This window comes from Tupaia chinensis, unplaced genomic scaffold (assembly GCF_000334495.1).
Source record: "Tupaia chinensis unplaced genomic scaffold, TupChi_1.0 Scaffold000141_1, whole genome shotgun sequence".
Classification (NCBI taxonomy): Eukaryota; Metazoa; Chordata; class Mammalia; order Scandentia; family Tupaiidae; genus Tupaia; species Tupaia belangeri.
The window spans coordinates 3,578,282-3,595,330 of record NW_006159611.1 but is presented as its reverse complement, the minus strand read 5'-3'; the positions used below and the strand labels follow the sequence as shown (position 1 = coordinate 3,595,330).

The following is a 17,049-nucleotide window of genomic DNA, read 5'->3' as shown; positions in this document are numbered from 1 at the left end:
CTGTGCCGCGGACTTTTCCCAGGAGGACAGCCGCCCCCCCCCCAGGACTTCACGGGGCAGGTGTGAAAGCCAGCCACTTTCATGCACACCCTTGGTGTCCAGCCTGGTCGGGGAACAGTGCTTTGTGTTAGGCCATCGGGGAAGTCCTGCCGCATCTTTCTACGCAGAAATGCACCGTGGCTTTCCCAAGGACGCAGTAAATGTGACAGTGTCATCAGTGACGGGAAAGGTCAAGTGGCAGGGACGGTGGCTACTGAGATGCCGCCTCGGCACTGTCTGTCCTATCTTGTCTGCATGGCGCTCGATGGTACCTGAGGCAGGTGCCATCCGTGAACCGTGAATTGTGGCCATAAACAGAACTTAGGCGTACACATGCCCCGGACATGGAGCAGTGGGACTCGAGGGTGGAGCTGCCGTGCTCTCCTCTCGCCTTGGCTCTGTCCCCTTCCCTTGTGCCCTGGAAAGGATGAAGATGCTACTGAAAGGTAAGCTTGAGCCGGCCCCAGAGCATAGCGGTCAGATGCTGAAGAGGGAAAGCTGGGTCCCACGTGGCCAACTGCGATTTCAATCCCAGCCCCACCCACTGGCGGGCCACGTGTGTATGCCCAGATCCCGCGGTGTGGAGGAGGAGGGAAAGGTCGTAGCTTGACCGTGCCTCAGTGGGGTTCTCTCTCCCCATCTCTGCAAGCATGCATGTCCTCAGGCAATGAAAATAAAAAAAGGAGGAGGCAAGGAAAACTCTAAAGGAACTTTAGAAACATGGAGAGAGGTAGAGCCTGCAGTGTGAGGAGAGAACCTGCTGGAGAGCAGCAGCGGACAAGGTCCCAGGTGGGGCTTCTGTGCTGGTCGAGTCCTGAGAGCGGCGTGTCCGCCGGGGACGGCAGGTCGGTCCGCGGGAATCCGCTCCTTCTAGTCGAGGGCTTTCCTCGGTGAGACCCACAGCCTTTGTAAACCAGCGTGTGAACTGCCTTTGCTCTGCTCTGCTTCCCTCCAGGCTGGTGTGGACCCTCAGAGACCGCCGAGGCCCGAAGTGAAAGTCACCAGTCCGCAAGAAAACGAAGGCCACGAGCAGGGGCAGGACCGCGCTGTGGTGGCGTAGACGGCTTCAAGGCGAGCGTGTGGCTAGAGGGGCTGCAGGGGTTGAGTACAAAGCACATAGTTATTGCCAAGCAGAACAACCGTGGTGGTGCGGTTGAATTCTACCTACCGAATCGCGAAGCTAGAGGCGTAATGGGAAGACTAAGAAATTTGTAATAGCTGCTGAAGAAGGATGACTTATTTTTATGGCATATATTTTTAAAAAGTCATTTAGGAAAATTAAATAAGAGGGACAGAGGGACTTTGCCCTGGAAGTCAATGGGCCACTTGCCTTGGTAAAGGGAAGAAACGTAGGGTCACCCCGTGGCACGTTATAGATGTAGATGCGGCACTATGAGAAGGCGGCTTTCTCTGCAAAGCTTCGCTAGGAAGGCATAGGGTTGTAAAGACTTTGGTAACAGGAAAACATGTACTCTTTCTTAAAGCAATAAATTCTTGAGTGGACAAATTGCAATTTAGTTTCAGAGATAATTTGGAGATGGCAGGAGATCGATGTGTTTCCCTGGCTCCTTGACCTTCCTTCCTTTCTTCCTTCTTAGCCCAAATCCACCCTCAGCAAACTAAAAAGACCAGGTGAACGTGCATTGTGGAAGGAGGGGGCGCCGTGGGGAGCGCGGTGGGCCGTGTGCTCCTGCCCTCTGTGGGTGCTGGGGCTGTCATGGCGCACATGCTGGACAGTCACGAGGGCACACCACTCCTGATGGCCGACGTGGCTGGGTGGTTCCTGAGCGCTGGAGACCATGGACCCAGGCTGCCTTCCCCAGCAGTACGCCTCTCTCCTCCCAGACGCGACTGCAGTAGAAAACTCCATGTTGGCTATTCCAAAGATTGAGTTCTTCCTAAACAGATTTTCACACAGACCAGACGGCGTACGAGGCGGAGAAAAGGAGGCTGTCGAAGAGTGCGTGACGTCTCTGCTTCACTCGCTTTTGCCTTATTTCTGTCAGGACTGCCTTGAGATATTTTCGCCCCGAGAGGCATGAGCAAATATTAATTTTCCTAACTGGTTATGTGCACCTTTTCAAGCGGATTCCTTTCTGTAACTGGAAGGCCTCTGTTAAAAATGGTTGAGAACACTTTCAAAACGGTCACAATCGCACCATTTCCAATCACGGTTTTGATGCAACCAGTTGGCTGTTGCCTTAGGACTGTACGGGGAGAAACATACGTTTGCTTGTGCATTCTTAAGAGATGACGCTATTCTTCCTTAAACATAGAAATAAGATCGTTTTCTCTTATAGAAGAATACATTTTGTAATTCTGTAGCAGCTGTAACTTTGAATTTCAAGTTCTAGTGTAGTGCTTTCATAAAGTTCAACATGAATCGTAAGTTTAAAAGATTGTCTTCCCCTCCAGATTTTATAATCAACCGTTAGAAATGAGAAGAGCTGGCACTTATGCGGAGCACTTAATAATACTGTAGGAAAGAGATGTATTCTCCCAAACAGCGATTTCAGTACTTGCCCCATAAAGGAAGTATAAGCCGAGATTATTATATGACAGTATTTGAGAGAGAATGACACAAAGGCACGTGGACCTGGGAGGATGAGTTATAGAGGGGGTGCGGCGTTCCTGGTGGAGTCTACTAGGCTGTCGGAAAACAACGTAGAAAAACCCGTCGTGGCTTTCCGACAGCCTAGTAGGTTGTGTTCCCACCCGCAGGCCTGTTCTCCGGAACGGGACAGTAACAGGCGCTGCAGTCTGTGGGCCACCACTCACACTCCCGTGAGGCCCAAGTAGGTGGAAAACTGGTCCTTTAATGTTAAATTCTCGTACTGTAACTGGGTCTGGGGTCAGCGATTTACCGTAGTTTATAAAAATAGGAGATTCAATGGGAGAAATGATAGCTAGTCATCGAGGTCATTCTCTGTCCTTCCTTCAAGGAAGAGTTTCCCTCTTTTTCCTCCCTTAGTAATTTCTCTTCCTCCCCTCGTTACCCTGGGAAGCCTACATTTTAGGGAACTCCTTACGAGTTATTTTAATAAAGCACAACATTGACATTTTACATGAGAAAGCAGATTTGACATTTGACGCAAACTGCAGGCCACAGTCACTGTCGCAGAAATCTTACAAATGGGGCCCATTCTTCGCTGGTGCGCACGTTTTAACCGCCTGTCGGCAAGGTGAAGCCGTGACCCACCCTGGGGGAAAGGACGCCCACTCCTCACTCTGAGACACTGTGCAGACACCTGTTCCTAAAAGAAAAAGAACGTGAGAATACGTCACCTGACCAGGAGGGCGTCGTTCACAGAGAACTGAAACTGTGGCCGTCACCTCGGAGGTCAGTGTAACAGAAGCGATGAGGTGGCGGGGTGCAGGGCAGACCGGCTGTGCGTGGAGTGGGGCTTCTGGACACACCCGGGCCATCCCCGGGGGTGGACGGAAGAGACCTCGGTTAGGTTTCACGGGCGGTGGAGAGGGCGCTGCTGAAACGTCAGGTTTCTGTGCGAATCACCGGAAGCTTCAAGGCGGTGCTTCGTGATGCCGCACGCACACGTTTTACGGTTTTTACGTGTGAAGCCACTGTCTGAAACTTAATCAGATTGTAAGACACTTGTGAACAACTGGTTTGTTAGTAAAATTAGGCTATTAGGGGTTTTGCAGGGAAAATAAAGATTTTGACTAAAGTAACTTTAGTAGAGCCCCCGCAGAACTCTATGGGGCCAGCAGGCGGTGTAGTGGCTAAGCCACTGGACTCTCACATGGCTGAACATGGTTCGGATCCCAGACCCAGGGAACTGAAAATCACGCCAGGTGCATGTGTGTACATGTCCAAAATCCCAAGAGGAGGATGGAGGAGAAGGGACTGTGTCCTGGCCATTCCTCCTTGGGAATAAGTTCTCATTTTCCCTCCCACTGTCTCTGTTTCTCCAGCAAGTGCATGTGCCCTGTGACAAAAACCTTAAAAAGAAATGAGTTCTACACTTCCATTTTCCCCCCTCAAAATAGAGAAAACAAAGTTTAAAAAGTAGATTAATTGCTGAACAGGAAGCGTCACATCTGAGCGGTTGCGGGTCAGAACAGAAATATAATGAATAGCTGTAGGTATTTATTGAGTGCTTACCCAGGCACACTCACTCGCTCTAGAACGTTCAGCCCCTCAGGCCCGGCATCGTGAGATAAGTCCCTTCCGGGTGAAGCCAAGAGAGGGAGTGGGTAAAACAGGAAATGCTGAGAAATTGTGCATTTGACGGTGCTTTAAATCTTGGTTCTCTGAGGCTTTAAGAGATTTAATTGTGTTCTCAAAATAAGAAAGCTACCAGCATTTTAATGAAAAATTTATTCTAGGAAAGGGTGTTAAATGTTTTTAAAATATATATCATATCAAAAGACAACTATATATATATATATATATATACATACACACACACATGTACATATGTGTGTATGTGCATGTATTTCCCTGAAACACCTGAAGAGCACAGTTCTTTGTCATCAGCCTTCAGTACCATGTCCTTACGAGGAGACTGTTTCATGCCAACACGGGCTTTGTCCAAGGTTCTGACTCTCGGTCAGTGCGTGTGACTTACATCTCTGAAGATGCCTTTTGGCACCAGGTGGCCAGGTGCCCCATAGTAGAAACACTTACTGGTCCCTGAGTTTGCATGGCGCTCAGCTTCCACGCAGAAAGGTTTTCGAGGTCTCGTGTGAATGTAATGTCCCCTGGAATGAAATCTTTCTTTTTAAGTTTGGTCTGTTTTTCTAAGGTGAAGAGCACTTATCGTTCTTTGTTATTAGATTCCACTTTTCTAAATAAGGTTTTGCTTTTTAAAACACGTCCTGGTATGTAAGTGGGTCTGATTTTGTTCTTCCCACATGAGTGTGCGTGATGAGTGTGCAACTGCATGATACGGGTGGAGAGTGGAAAGGTGTCCCCGTAAATCGATGAGGGAGAGGTGATCATGGTTGTGCTGAGGTGTAGGAGCCTCCGGGAGGTGGTGAAATGTCTGGGCGACAGAGCGCCCACACAGTCGGCAGCCAATGTCCCTCCAGGGACGTCAGCCGCCCGGGATCAGCTCTCGTCTGATGGCCCCCAGGAGTCCTCCGTCCCTCCCTCACCGGCATGAGCTTATGGTCTGTTTCAGCTCTTGTCTCAAATGCACGACACGCGGCAGGGGGCAAGGCGGTTGGGCGAAGTCTGCGAAGCCCGCCTACCCCTGGATGGTGCTTTCCCTGGGTCTTAACTCTTCACGTGTGCAACGGTACGGGGCGATGACTGACGCTGTAAACAAAGACGAAATCGAACTCATCGTTTCATGTGATTTATGTTCAGACTGTCTCCGAGAGGAAAATTATTTCTGTTTTGATCGAATTGTGAGTTTTATGTTTTCACTTCTGTATGCGGGCATCCCCTAAAATGCAAAAGTTTATTGCCCCTTTGAGTAAATAGATCTACATTTTCTATAATTAAAGTGTGTTTGGATGCATTATTTATGATGCTGTGTTGCTAATATTTCACGCGATCATCCTTTTCACGGCGTTTTTCACTAACACAATAGAAGCATTTTGACTTAAGTCATGTAGAAACCCAGCACATTAAAAAGTGCTTCTGTTTTGTTTGTCATGGATTAACTGCCCGTCGTCCGGCCCCGCCTTACTGCCCTGCTCTCGCGATCTATGCCAAGTGATCAAGTTCCATTTTCCCTGTTTGTCTGATGAATGCGAATTCTAGACAGCTCGGCCTTGTTGCTACTAATAGGCCTTTCCCTGACCTCGCTTGTCGGCCAGGGTGGCTGCTTTTTAGCAATTTACCTGCTGTCTCAGTTTTTCCTACTAGGTTGTGGACTTTCCGTTATTTCTTCAAAGGACCTTTTCTTTTTTTGAAAGGAATTATTTCTTTATTATTTATGACTATTGTTATTATTTAATTTGGTATAGGGCACACGCGTTCACCAGAGAAAGAGAGAGAGAGAGAAAGTGAGGAAGCAAGCTGCCAGGGCCAGGACAAAACCGCGGCCAGCCACGTGGGAGTCCAGCGCCCTCAGCCTCCACGCCACCTGCTGGTCCCGTAAAGCTTCTTTGTGTAATCCACGTGACATTTGCTGCTTGGAATTCTCCTTTTTCTTTTAAGAGAGATTTCTGCTCTAGGCTGCGTGTTCTTGCTGGAGAGACAGTTTTATTTAGCTTTCCTTTTAAAACAGACCAGTGTTAAGTGCCGTCTCCCACGGCCATCGCCATGTGCCACGTTTCTGTGCACCTGAGCCAAATTCTCGGCTCCAGCTTGGTGGAGACCCATCATGGTGCGAACTGTGCCCGCCCCTCCCTCCACGGCCAGCGCGACTGCGTCAGAGACGGCCTGGTGGAGACAGTCGGGAGAGGGAGGAGGTTGTTAAGGGCGAAGCCCCGACCCAGGAGGACGGCCATCTGCAGGGCAGGAGGGAAGCCCCAGCGGACGCCCACCGGCTGCACCCCAGCCTCAGCGTCCAGCCTCCGGAATGGTGAGGGCTCAATGCCTGCCGTCTCAGCCTTCCTGTCCGTGACATTTTGTGATGGTAGCCGGGACCCGGTCAGACAGACCCTTCCTGCCTGCTCCTTTCTCGTGCGACAAGGTTTTCCGTGCTTTCGTTGTGAGTGACAGGAAAGGTAGTTCCAAGCCGTTTTTCAGCAGACTCGCCTCCTGATGACCTGAGGTTTGCTCGCCATTCCCCACACCGGCTTCTTACCCTGTAGCGCGCTCCCCTCCCTCGAAGGGCCATCCAGGGTTTGGCGATAGAGAAGGTGAGTGAGGCCACCTGGGGTCAGGCTCCGTGGTTACACTCTGCTGGCGGCGTCCCCACCGGGGTGACTGGGCTTTGCTGTCATATCCAGGACGGTTAGCAGGAGACGGGTGAGAACCGTCCCACTTCCGGTCGGGAAGGCTAGGCCACCTCTCGGGAAACTGCCAGAAAACACAGCAAGCATGCGAAAATGCCCACGGCGGCGTGCCGTGAGCGGGGCGCTGGCACTTCGCCAGTCAGCCCCTCTTGCTTGTGATTTCAGACAGCATTGGGACACGCGGGACCCAGGGCTGCAGGTTCCTAGCTCGCTGGGATGGCGTGTGAAGCTTTATCCTCAAGGACGGAGGAAATACGGGTGACGACAGACGTTTTGTAAGAGAGCCCTGTCCACACTCGCCTGGCCTGGCCGTCTGCTTCCAGGTACTGGGCTCCCTGTGCCGAAGCGGGACAGTACAGCGATGTCTGGGCGAGCGAGTCTCCCTCCTCTCAGAGAACACCTGGGCTTTAGTGTTCCGTAGATGTGTGTAGACGTGTCAGGTTGTGTGGAGAACCCTGCTGAGTTTCATTAGAACTGCTTCATTGTTTATCAGAGCAAGACGCTCCATCTATAAATTTGAAGCATCCATTTACCCGGGTCTTTAAAAAAAAATCTTCCAAAATGTATATAATGTTATTATAAAGGTCCTGAACCTTTAAACACGTTTGCTCTTAGAAAGCTGATAGTTGTGAGGCCACTGTGAAAGGAAAAATGAAAACCACTTTTCAACCATTTACTCATGCTGCCGGGGGTGCTGCTGATTTCTGCAAATCCAGCACCTTGCTGAGCTGCCTTGTTAGGGATATTAGGGTCGTAATGAAGAGGTATCTTCCCAGGAAAAGGAGTCTTTGTCTTTCACTGTTCTGACCCTTGCCATCCCTCTTCCCCTGAGCTCACTGAGTGAGCTGTGACCTCTGTGTCCTGGAGGGATGTGGCCGTGGCAGGTGAGGGGACAGCTGCTGGAGCTTAGCATGAGGTGTGAGCTTCTCGTGTTTTGGTAGATATTTTATATCAAGGTAAATTTCTCTTTTATTTCTAGTTTTCTTTTCTTTTCTTTTTTTTTTTTTTTTTGAGAGATTTTTGCTATAGGACGTGTGGACTTGCTGGACACACAGAGGCAGAGGGGGAGAGAGTGAGAAATCACCTTCAGGAGGGGATGGTCATGCCACAATCCCTTCTCCTCCATTCTCCGCTCGGGATTTTGGGCAGGTATGCACACACACCCGATGTGTTTCGAGCCACTGGCTCTGGGACTCAAACTGCTGTCAGCCACGTGGGAGTCCAGCGTCACAACCACTACACCACCTGCCGGTCCCTTCCTAGTTTTTTAAAGAGGGGATTTATTCGAAAATTCCGAAAGGATGAACTGTCAATGAATTTTATGAAACTTTGCACCTAGTATGGTTATCATATTTTTTTTCCTTTAGCTTTTTAAATGTTGGGATTTACATTATTTTTTTCTCTAAATGTTAAATGCATTCAACAAACAGATGCAAATTTGGAGGACAAACGGTAATTGGTAATACACATGGCATTTTTATGTGCTGCTGAGGCCAATTTGTCAAATAGAAATTTTGTATCGTGTGCAAATACAATTGGTCTCTTTCGATGGCTTCTTTTATGACCTTTCCGGGCATAGTGTCCAGGTCACCTTAGCTCCATCAGCAAGGTGGAGACCATTCCCTTGTTCTCTGCTCACAAGGTTGGTAGGCTGGAATCAACTCTTTCTTGAGGGTTTTGTTACTTTATTTTTAATTTTTAATTTTATTTTTTTTAGTTTTAGAAGCTTTTCTTATAGGGTGCGTGTGCTTACCAGAAAGATAGAGACTGAAAGTGAGAGCTCACCTCCCGGGGGAGATGGCCACGCCGCAATCCCTTCTCCTCCATTATCCTCTCGGGATCTTGGGCACACATGCACACATGCCTGGTGTGAGTTTAAGCCACCGGGGCCGGGACTCGAACCGCGGTTGACATGTAGTCCAGGACATAGCCATACGCCAACTGCTGGTCCCAATGATCTATGCTCTTGAGGCTATAAGTTTACCAGCATGCATCACATGAGCTATAACCTCAAGGCTGGATGTAAATTACCGTTTGTTTTTGGTTCTAAATGGCGTTCGTAGCTTTCTCTGCATCTTCATTGCCTCTGGGTTGGTGTCGTGTCTCGGGATGCTGTCGGTGCCCCCCCCCCCCCCCGGGACCCCGTGTTACCCGGCTGGTGCGCCCATTTGCCGAGTGCTGAGAAAACTGATTTCTCCAGAGGCTTCCCTCAGTCAAGCTGAAGCAGCCTTGGCCAGAAGGTTCTTGTGTCCCGCTAATGCGGGATGAGACACGCCAGCCCCTTGCCCTGGTGGGGCGACTGGGGTGCGACGGCTTCAGCACTCCCTGTGCAGCAGGCAGGGCCATCTCAGCAGGGCCACGTGCTTGCTCTCCTCTCCCCATGCTACGTGCTGCTTCCACGGCCCTTAGGGACCTCCCTTGTAAGTCACACAAGAGCCCACCTCGGGCTGTGCACCCGGGGAGCCGGCCCATGGGAGAGGTGCCGGCCAGCACACACCTTGGAACCAGAGGCGTGGGGTGGGGAGCTGGAGGTGGCTAAGGCGCTGGCCAGACTGCAGCGGGCACCCAGGGTATGTGTAGGTCAGTGGCCCCTGGCATGCTGCAGTGATGGCTGAGGTCTCTCCGGTGCTAAACGGAGACCGTTCGCAGGTAGTGAAATGACTGGGGGCTGGGGGCATGTGCGGAACTGACAGTGACCCTGGGCCGACGTGCAGTGAGGGTGCTCTTGCTGAGACCGCTAGTGCAGGAGAGAGGAAACAACAGGCTCGGATCTATTGCTAAACTTGGACCTAGAGCAAAACACTTCACCCGCGTGTTTCGGCTTCTGCAATTGAAAACTGACCGAGACGTGCTGCCTAGCACTTTTCCAAGTGTGCGTTGTAAAACAGCAATCAGCACCTTAAAGCTAAGTGTGGAAATCAGAGGGCTTCACTGGCCGCATTTAAAAGGATTCTTTTTTCTCACACTCAAAGGCAGCTAGAGCTGAAGACCAGATCTAGGCCTTAATGAAAGGCTGAATTCTCAGCCTTGCCGGCCTTCCACGGCGATGTCAGGTCCTCAGTGGGGGTGAGGGGACCCCAGACTGGGTGTGGGTCTATCTGGAGAGATGCTCTTGAGAACTTCGGACCTCAGCCAGTTTGGCCTGAATCCTTCAGATCTGCAGAAATGACTGCCCCTTCTCCTTGGGAGATGGGTCTCATTGCTCGAAGACCATGCAGAGGGCTTGAAGGAGGGCAGATCAGTTACAAGACAACGCTTCCCTCCTGCGAGGGCAGGGCAGCATGCCTCACGGGAGTCCCGAGGTTCTAGACCAGGTGGAGGAGACACATGGCAGGGTAAGGGGAGTCTGACCTTCGAGGGCGCCACCCCGGAGCTGAGTAAGCCACTGCCTCCCTCCTTCCCCTCCTCTTTATTCCTTTCTCTCTTAATCTGCTGTAGACCACGTGCACTCAGCGGTGAGAGAGAGCGAAAGTGAGAATTCACCCGGGGGACGGCCACTCTGCAATCCCTCCTCTCCTCCACCCTCCTCGGGACCTTGGGCAGGTGTGGGCACGCTGCTGCTGTGGGTTTTCAAGCTGCCAGGTGCAGGGCTCAGCCTGTGGAGCTGGCCTTGTGGAAGCCAGCTGCCTTCACCCCCTTGCCTCTGGCTGGCCTTAAACCTCTATTTTCAGAAATCATCCAGTTTGTGGTATTTCTTGTTATTAGCAATGAAATGAACTAGTCCCCACTCTCCCAAGCCCCTTATGTGGGAGGACTTGCGTGCATGTGTGTGTATTAGGTTGTCGGAAAAGTCATGATGTGTTTTTTCTATGTCGTCCTAGGCAAAAATGCGTCATGACTTTTCTGCCAGCCCAGTGTACATGCGTGTGTGTGTTCTCACAAGCGCTCTGTGAGGAAGGAGTTATTCCTTCCGTATTTTGATGAGGCATGTGAGATGTGGAATAATAACCCACTTAAAACCGCACCAGTGGTAAGTGTGAGAGTCTGGACCGCCTCTCCCCCTTCGTACCGCCCCCCTGGCTGTACTGCTGGGACTCGGGGAGCGCCAGAGGGGACAGACAGTCCACGGGCCGGACAGCGAGGCTCGTCTCGGGTTCCGGGAACTGCGCGTGGGGAGTTTCTGCTCACTTCCAAAAGAGGAGCCTCCGTGGAGGGACTCGACTGAACGCGAACGCAGCGTCAGTGTTGGGAGGTGGGAGCGGATGGGGCCAGGTTTCCGCCGTGGGACTGCGAGGGCCAGAGGGGAGTGGGAGGACGGGCTCTCGGTTGCTGGGCTCCACGGTCGGCCCACAGAAAGCGGGGACGGTCAGCGTGTCCCAGAGACTCGGCTCCTTGGGCCCGGCGTGCCCACCCCCACAGCACTGCTACTCCTGGGAACAAGAGCAGGATGGGGTGTCCCAATGCGGCCCTCCATGACGTGTCGATGGCCTGTTGTGTGTCCCTAGAGGCAGGCGACTCTAGTCACACACAGGCAGCCCCACAGCCGGAGCCTCTCCTCGTACCGGAACCACGTGGCCCGGGGACACAGATGCCAGTCTGAGAAGTCAATCAAGCCAGATGGTCTTCTGAGTCTTGCCGAGTAAGTGGCTGGCTGGCAGTCGCAGTCACTCGAGTGGCTGAAAATAACTAGCATGCTGTTTTAATGAGTTAATAAATCTGCCTCGCGGAGCTACACGGACAGAGCATCACTCGAGTTCCTCGCCGGCCTTGATTAACCTCGGTGTGGGAAAGGTCAGCGCCCTGTCTGGTGGGTCCTGGTCACTTCAGACCCAGCAGCAGGGGTGACGGCAGGGGCGACAGGGAATGGCAGCACAGGCCTGTGGGAACCTCGTGCCGCAGTGGGAGCTTCAACAGCATCCTCAGTGGTCTTGGCCCGGCCCAGCAGCGCGTAAGTCTTCCCTGCACGGCCTTTAGGAGAGCTGCTGCTTAATCCTCAGCCTCAACCCCGGGGGCGCATGCTGCTATGATTGGTTCTCTGGAGAGCGAGATTTTTGCTATAGGACAAGTGTGCTTGCTGGAGAGACAGACAGAAAGTGAGAAATCATCCCCTGGGGGGATGGCCATGCTGCAACCCCTTCTCCTCCATTCTCCTCTCGGGATTCCAGGTGTGCGTGCATGCACGCTTGGTGTGAGTTTCAAGCTGCCAGGTCTGGGGCTTGAACTGTAGTCGGCCATGTGAGAGTCCAGTGCCTTAAGCATGCTGCCACCTGCTGTCCCCCATGCTGGTATAACCTTTGATAGCTGAGGAATAAAGGTTATTTTGGTGCAAAATAACCATTTTCCCAGAGCTTTTCGAAATCCCCTCATAATTCCCACTGAGTCTCCTTCTTCTCTTCTGCTACGATAACCCTGCCCGCCCAATCCACGCCCCACAGGCCGGGCCGAAGAGCTAAGACGGCATCCCGACTCGCCTTACAGACCCAACTCCTCCTCCACCCACCTTCACCTCCTTACGGCCTTTGGAAGCGGGCCTGCTTCACCATGGCTACTATCAGCCCTGCCCCTGGAGTCCCCAAGCCTGCCAGCCACCATTTTTCTTTCTGGAGGCTGTTAGCACTCCCGTCTCATCTCCTGAGATGCAGCCATACGTAAGACAGAAACGAGCATGGGGAGAAAGCTTGTTCGAACGATGCGGCCTTGAAGAGGGCCTGGTCCTGCAGAGGCCTTCGAACAATCAAATAGAAGGGGCTTTGCACAGGGAGGCAGAGAACCCGAGGAAACCAGAACATTCTCCATCCCTGGCCCACGCTCCCTGCCGGGGATGCAGGTCTGCCCTCCGCTTTGTGCTGGACGGTGCAAAACAGACACCGTGCACAGCCAGCAGCAATGGCTTCGCCTACTCTCCCGTCAGCAGGGAACATCAGGGCTTGCTCGGCCCCGGGCTGGAAAATTACACGCTGGAGAGAGGAGCCGCGCCAAAGGGGAGACAGTGCAATCCGGGTTCTGCTCGTCTGCATCGTTTATTTACCCAGTGAAGGAAGGACAAGGACACAACCCGAGGCAGCACAGATTCTCAGCGGATCCCACGGCAGCTGCTCCCCTCCTTCCGTCTAATTGAAACCCACAGGTTAAGTAAGAGGCAAGGGGGAGATGAACAGCTTGTGGGAGAAACAGACATCTTATTTGAGAAAGTCCTTCTTAAGATTGCTGTCTACTCGGGTTTCAGCTTACTCAGATGGCTTGCCCTGCCCTTGGGAGCCTATGACTGGGCTGGGTATTTTAGGGCAGGTGTGAGATGTGGCTGCCATGGCCTTCCGGGAGTCAGGCTGTACAAGTCTCACCATGGTGAGAACATAGGAGACCTTCAACACGTGGCCCAGAAGGAAGGTGCTTGAGAGGTGTGGCCCTCGGACACGGCCGACCAGGCCCGGTACACGGACGGCCGTGGCAGCCCTGGGAGGGAGAATGAGCATACCCTGCCTGTTGGAGTCGGGGTTCCCGGCCCCCCTTCAGCATTATCGGGCACTGCCAAGAAGAGACTCATGGTATTAATTTCTGTGCCAAGACTCTGAAGTTGGGATTTTAGTTCTGTTTTTTTTTTTTTTTTTTTTTTTTTAAAGGAAGAAAACCAAATGAGTTGCGGAGAATGCTGGTAAATTTGTATCCAACCTCAGCAACTCCATGTTAAAATACAATTAAAAGGTTAATGTTTGGGTAAAAGTCAGAGACTCTCGCATTTCTGTGAACACAACGACACTACCTTACACAGTGCGAGACGGGACGAACACAGCACCACGCAGGACAGGCGAGAAAAACCAGACGAGGAAGTACAGTGCCCCCCACGGAGCCGCCGGGTGGGAGGAGCTGCTCTGAGCTGTCAAACCTCGGAAAACACACGTCATGGTAGGTGGGAGGGGGCTCCGGAGGGCCCGTGGGCACAAGGCCCACCCGGTCCAAGCCATAGCACGCAGCGCTGGGGCCACGGGCACCAACCCTCCCCGGGCCCTGAACGCAGCAGGTGTGTACTTGGTACCCTGGCGGACAGCAGCCCCCGGGTCTTCTGTACTCCCGCCCGTGCCCTTGGCAAGCCGCGAGGGCGGGTGTAGCCGGCACTCAGGTGGCCGACAGAGGCTGGACATTCTGAACCTTGGACAGAGTGACCGGGATCTTGGTTTCCCCTGGGCCAGGAGCTTTAGTAACGGGCTGGGCGTGGGCCTTGATGTCTGCGATCCGCTCTTGGAACCTCTGCTGGAGGAGTCTCTCTTCTTTGGAGTAGCTCTTGGCGAACACCGACATCAGCAGGCACCCGGCCATGGACGTGCCGCCCACGCAGAAGAGCACGGCTCCCGCCAGCTTGCACGCGTCCAGGGCCCCATTAAACTGCACCGCCTGGGCGTCAACCACCACGAAGTCAGCCTCGCCGAACGCTTCGATTTTCGGGGGCACGAGAAAGCCCACTGCCAGGACGGTCAGTCCGAGAATCACGAAGACCGTGCCCGACGTGAGTCCGACCTGGAGAGAGACGGCAGAGGCAGCAGGTGAGCGCGCGGGCTTGGCACAGGGTCCCCTGAAAGAAGCGGACAGCCATCCTACGGTGGACACCTTCGACGGAAGGATTTTGTTACACGTGGCCACAAAGTACAAGAGTTGCTCAGCATTCCGTGAGGAACACCTAGCACAAGTTCTGCTCTTTAAGCACTGTATTTTCATTTCCTCCTGTCCCTAACTGCTTTTAAATTGCATAGCCAGATTGAAAAAGTAACCAGTTACATAATACCACTTAATATTGACTACCCTAAGTGTACCGATTCATTTAATTACTTTTATTCAAGGTTAAGAGCGATAACCTAATAACGGAGGTGGTTAACAGAACGGAAACATTCACCAACGCTGCTCTCGCAGACGGGGGGAGGCGAGCTGGCCCCTGAGGCACAGACCCTGCTGCACCAGTCTCCTTCAGCCCTCGCACGCACCTCGGGGAGGCAGGTGTTTGTGCTCCCTTTTCACACGTAAGAGACCGAGGTTTGTAGGTCACAGGGGCAGTGTCAGAGGCCCCACAGCTAGTGGGCCGCCAGGCTGGGTGCAAACCCAGATCCGTGGACACCCAGTTCTCTACCTACCACGGCGCACCGGCTACTAAGGAATAGCTTTGTCCTGTTAGTTCTCACTCGAACTTCAAGAGATTTAGCCACTGATAGGGACAACTTTCCTTTACGTGTGATCGGAAAGAAAATGGAAAACGGGCCAGCAGGGGGTGTGGTGTGTAAGGCGTGGGGTCACATATGGCCAAATGTGGTTTGGGTCCCGGACCTGGTGGCTTAACAAACATGCTTCACTCACGGGCATATGTGCCCGAAATCCTGAGAGGAGAATGGAGGAGACGGGACTGCAGTGGGCCATCCCCACTGGGGATGGAGAGGTTTTTGGAGAGGTTTTTGCTATAGGGCTCGTGTGCTCGCCAGAAAGACAGAGAGAGACAGAGAGACAGAAAGCGAGAATCATCCCCTGGGGGGATGGCCACGCAGCACTCCCCTCTCCTCCATTCTCCTCTCGGGATCTTGGACACACACACACACACACACACACACACATATATATGTATATACACATACGTGTGTATACACATATGTATCACAATGATATCACAGTATCATTAAAAATATCCAGATCCAAGGCCAAATGGTGGCATGGTGGTAAAGGTGGCAGGATCCCACACTGTCAACTTTGTGGTCAGAGTTCCTGATCAGCAGCTTGAAAAACATGCTGGACACCCATGTGTACATGCCCCAACCAAAGAAATTGGAAAAAAAAAGGCAATATGATATTTTCTGGAAAAAAGTACAAACTATTTACCATAAACATAAGAGATAAGTCCTATGGGGAAAAGTAGGTTGTAAAATGTAAGGTTTTAAATGATCTGTATTTTTCCGAAAAAGGTGGCTAGTGGATTCACCTTCAGGAGTAAGCATTATTTCTACCTTCAGAAATGACTCACACTGGAAGATTCGGAATGCACCAAGTAAATTAACTTAAATATCCATGGTGACATGCTTCCTGTGTCACTAACTGGCTTCCTTTCTCAGGAACGGGTGGGTGCTCATTGTCAGAATCCGAGGGCAGCGAATACGCATCCGTCTCGGTTCTGAGTCTGCCGAGCGGGAGAGGCTGGTGCGGGCTGTCTTGCAGCCGGGTCTGGCCTGTCCGCAGCCCTCACTGCAGCCTGACGTTCCGTGGACATTCCTGGCAGCTCATCCCCCAGACGGCTGGACACAGAGCTGTGACTGGCTCGGAGCAGGCTGCTCCTCTGTGGGCAGTCTCAGGTGAAAACCCACACTGGGACGTCCCTGGGAAGCTCAGTGGCAAGCCACGCTAGCAGAGGCAGAGCCTTGCTCACTTCATGGACGGGGAAGTGCTGGCCTCCCCGGGCCGCTCCTCCTCCCAGCAGAGCAGCAGAGCGAGGCCTGCCCCTGGGGTGGGCACAGCTGGCACCAGGATGCTGAAGGTGCCAGGAGCTCCAGGGGACATGCCCACAGAGGCTCCCAGCCCTGCCGCCCGCCAGGAGAGCTTGGGATGGCAGGGGAGAGGAGCAGGATGAGGGGGCGGGAGAGGGGCTGGGATACATCGACTTCATCTGCCATGTGGTCTCCTGAGGGAATACAGGCTGGGGAGTGATTCTCATCAGCACCATGAAAATGGCCTCTGGACACTGTTCAAGGTTGAAGTGGCCGAGTCTAAGAGGAACAGGCTGTGTGGGCAGCCGGGCAGCGCAGTGGTAACGCACAGCCGAGGCCATGCAGGAAGTCCCAGGTTTGCGTCCCGGGTCTCCCCACACACTGGGTGTGCTCACACAGCTGTGACCCTGGTGGGTGGGTGGGGCGGGATTGTGGGCGAAGACCCTGTCAGGTGCCTGTTTCTCTTTCTGTTGCCCTTTCTTGTAGAGAAAGTAAAGAAATAAAGTCAGATAAAATAAGAAAAAATAAAAGGAGCGCTCCGTTAAACAGAGCGGTACAGCTGCAGCACAGACGCCGTGCAAGTTGCCCAGAGAGCGAAGCGGCCCTGAAGATAAAATAAGAAAAAATAAAAGGAACGCTCTTTTAAACAGAGCGGTACAGCTGCAGCACAGAGGCCGTGCAAGTTGCCCAGAGAGCGAAGCGGCCCTGTGCAGGGCCAGTGGGAGCCACGAGGGTGGGGGGGCCA

The 17,049-nt window shown here is 52.7% G+C and overlaps 2 protein-coding genes across 3 annotated transcripts in view; one reads left to right on the top strand and one right to left on the bottom strand.

The window, feature by feature from the left end:
- DCDC2 (doublecortin domain containing 2) overlaps positions 1-1,145 on the top strand; it is a 63,867-nt gene extending 62,722 nt beyond the window's left edge. Inside the window, exon 10 of the mRNA XM_006145113.1 lies at positions 995-1,145. Coding sequence (XP_006145175.1) covers positions 995-1,099 — 105 coding nt within the window. The 3' untranslated portion in view covers positions 1,100-1,145. The remainder of the gene's footprint in view (positions 1-994) is intronic.
- A 12,298-nt stretch (positions 1,146-13,443) lies between these two features.
- Positions 13,444-17,049, bottom strand: part of NRSN1 (neurensin 1) — a 13,831-nt gene continuing 10,225 nt past the window's right edge. For both annotated transcript variants that reach the window (XM_006145112.1, XM_006145111.1), the window contains exon 3: positions 13,444-14,364. In XM_006145112.1, the coding sequence (XP_006145174.1) occupies positions 13,966-14,364 (399 nt within the window). In that variant the 3' untranslated portion in view covers positions 13,444-13,965. The remainder of the gene's footprint in view (positions 14,365-17,049) is intronic.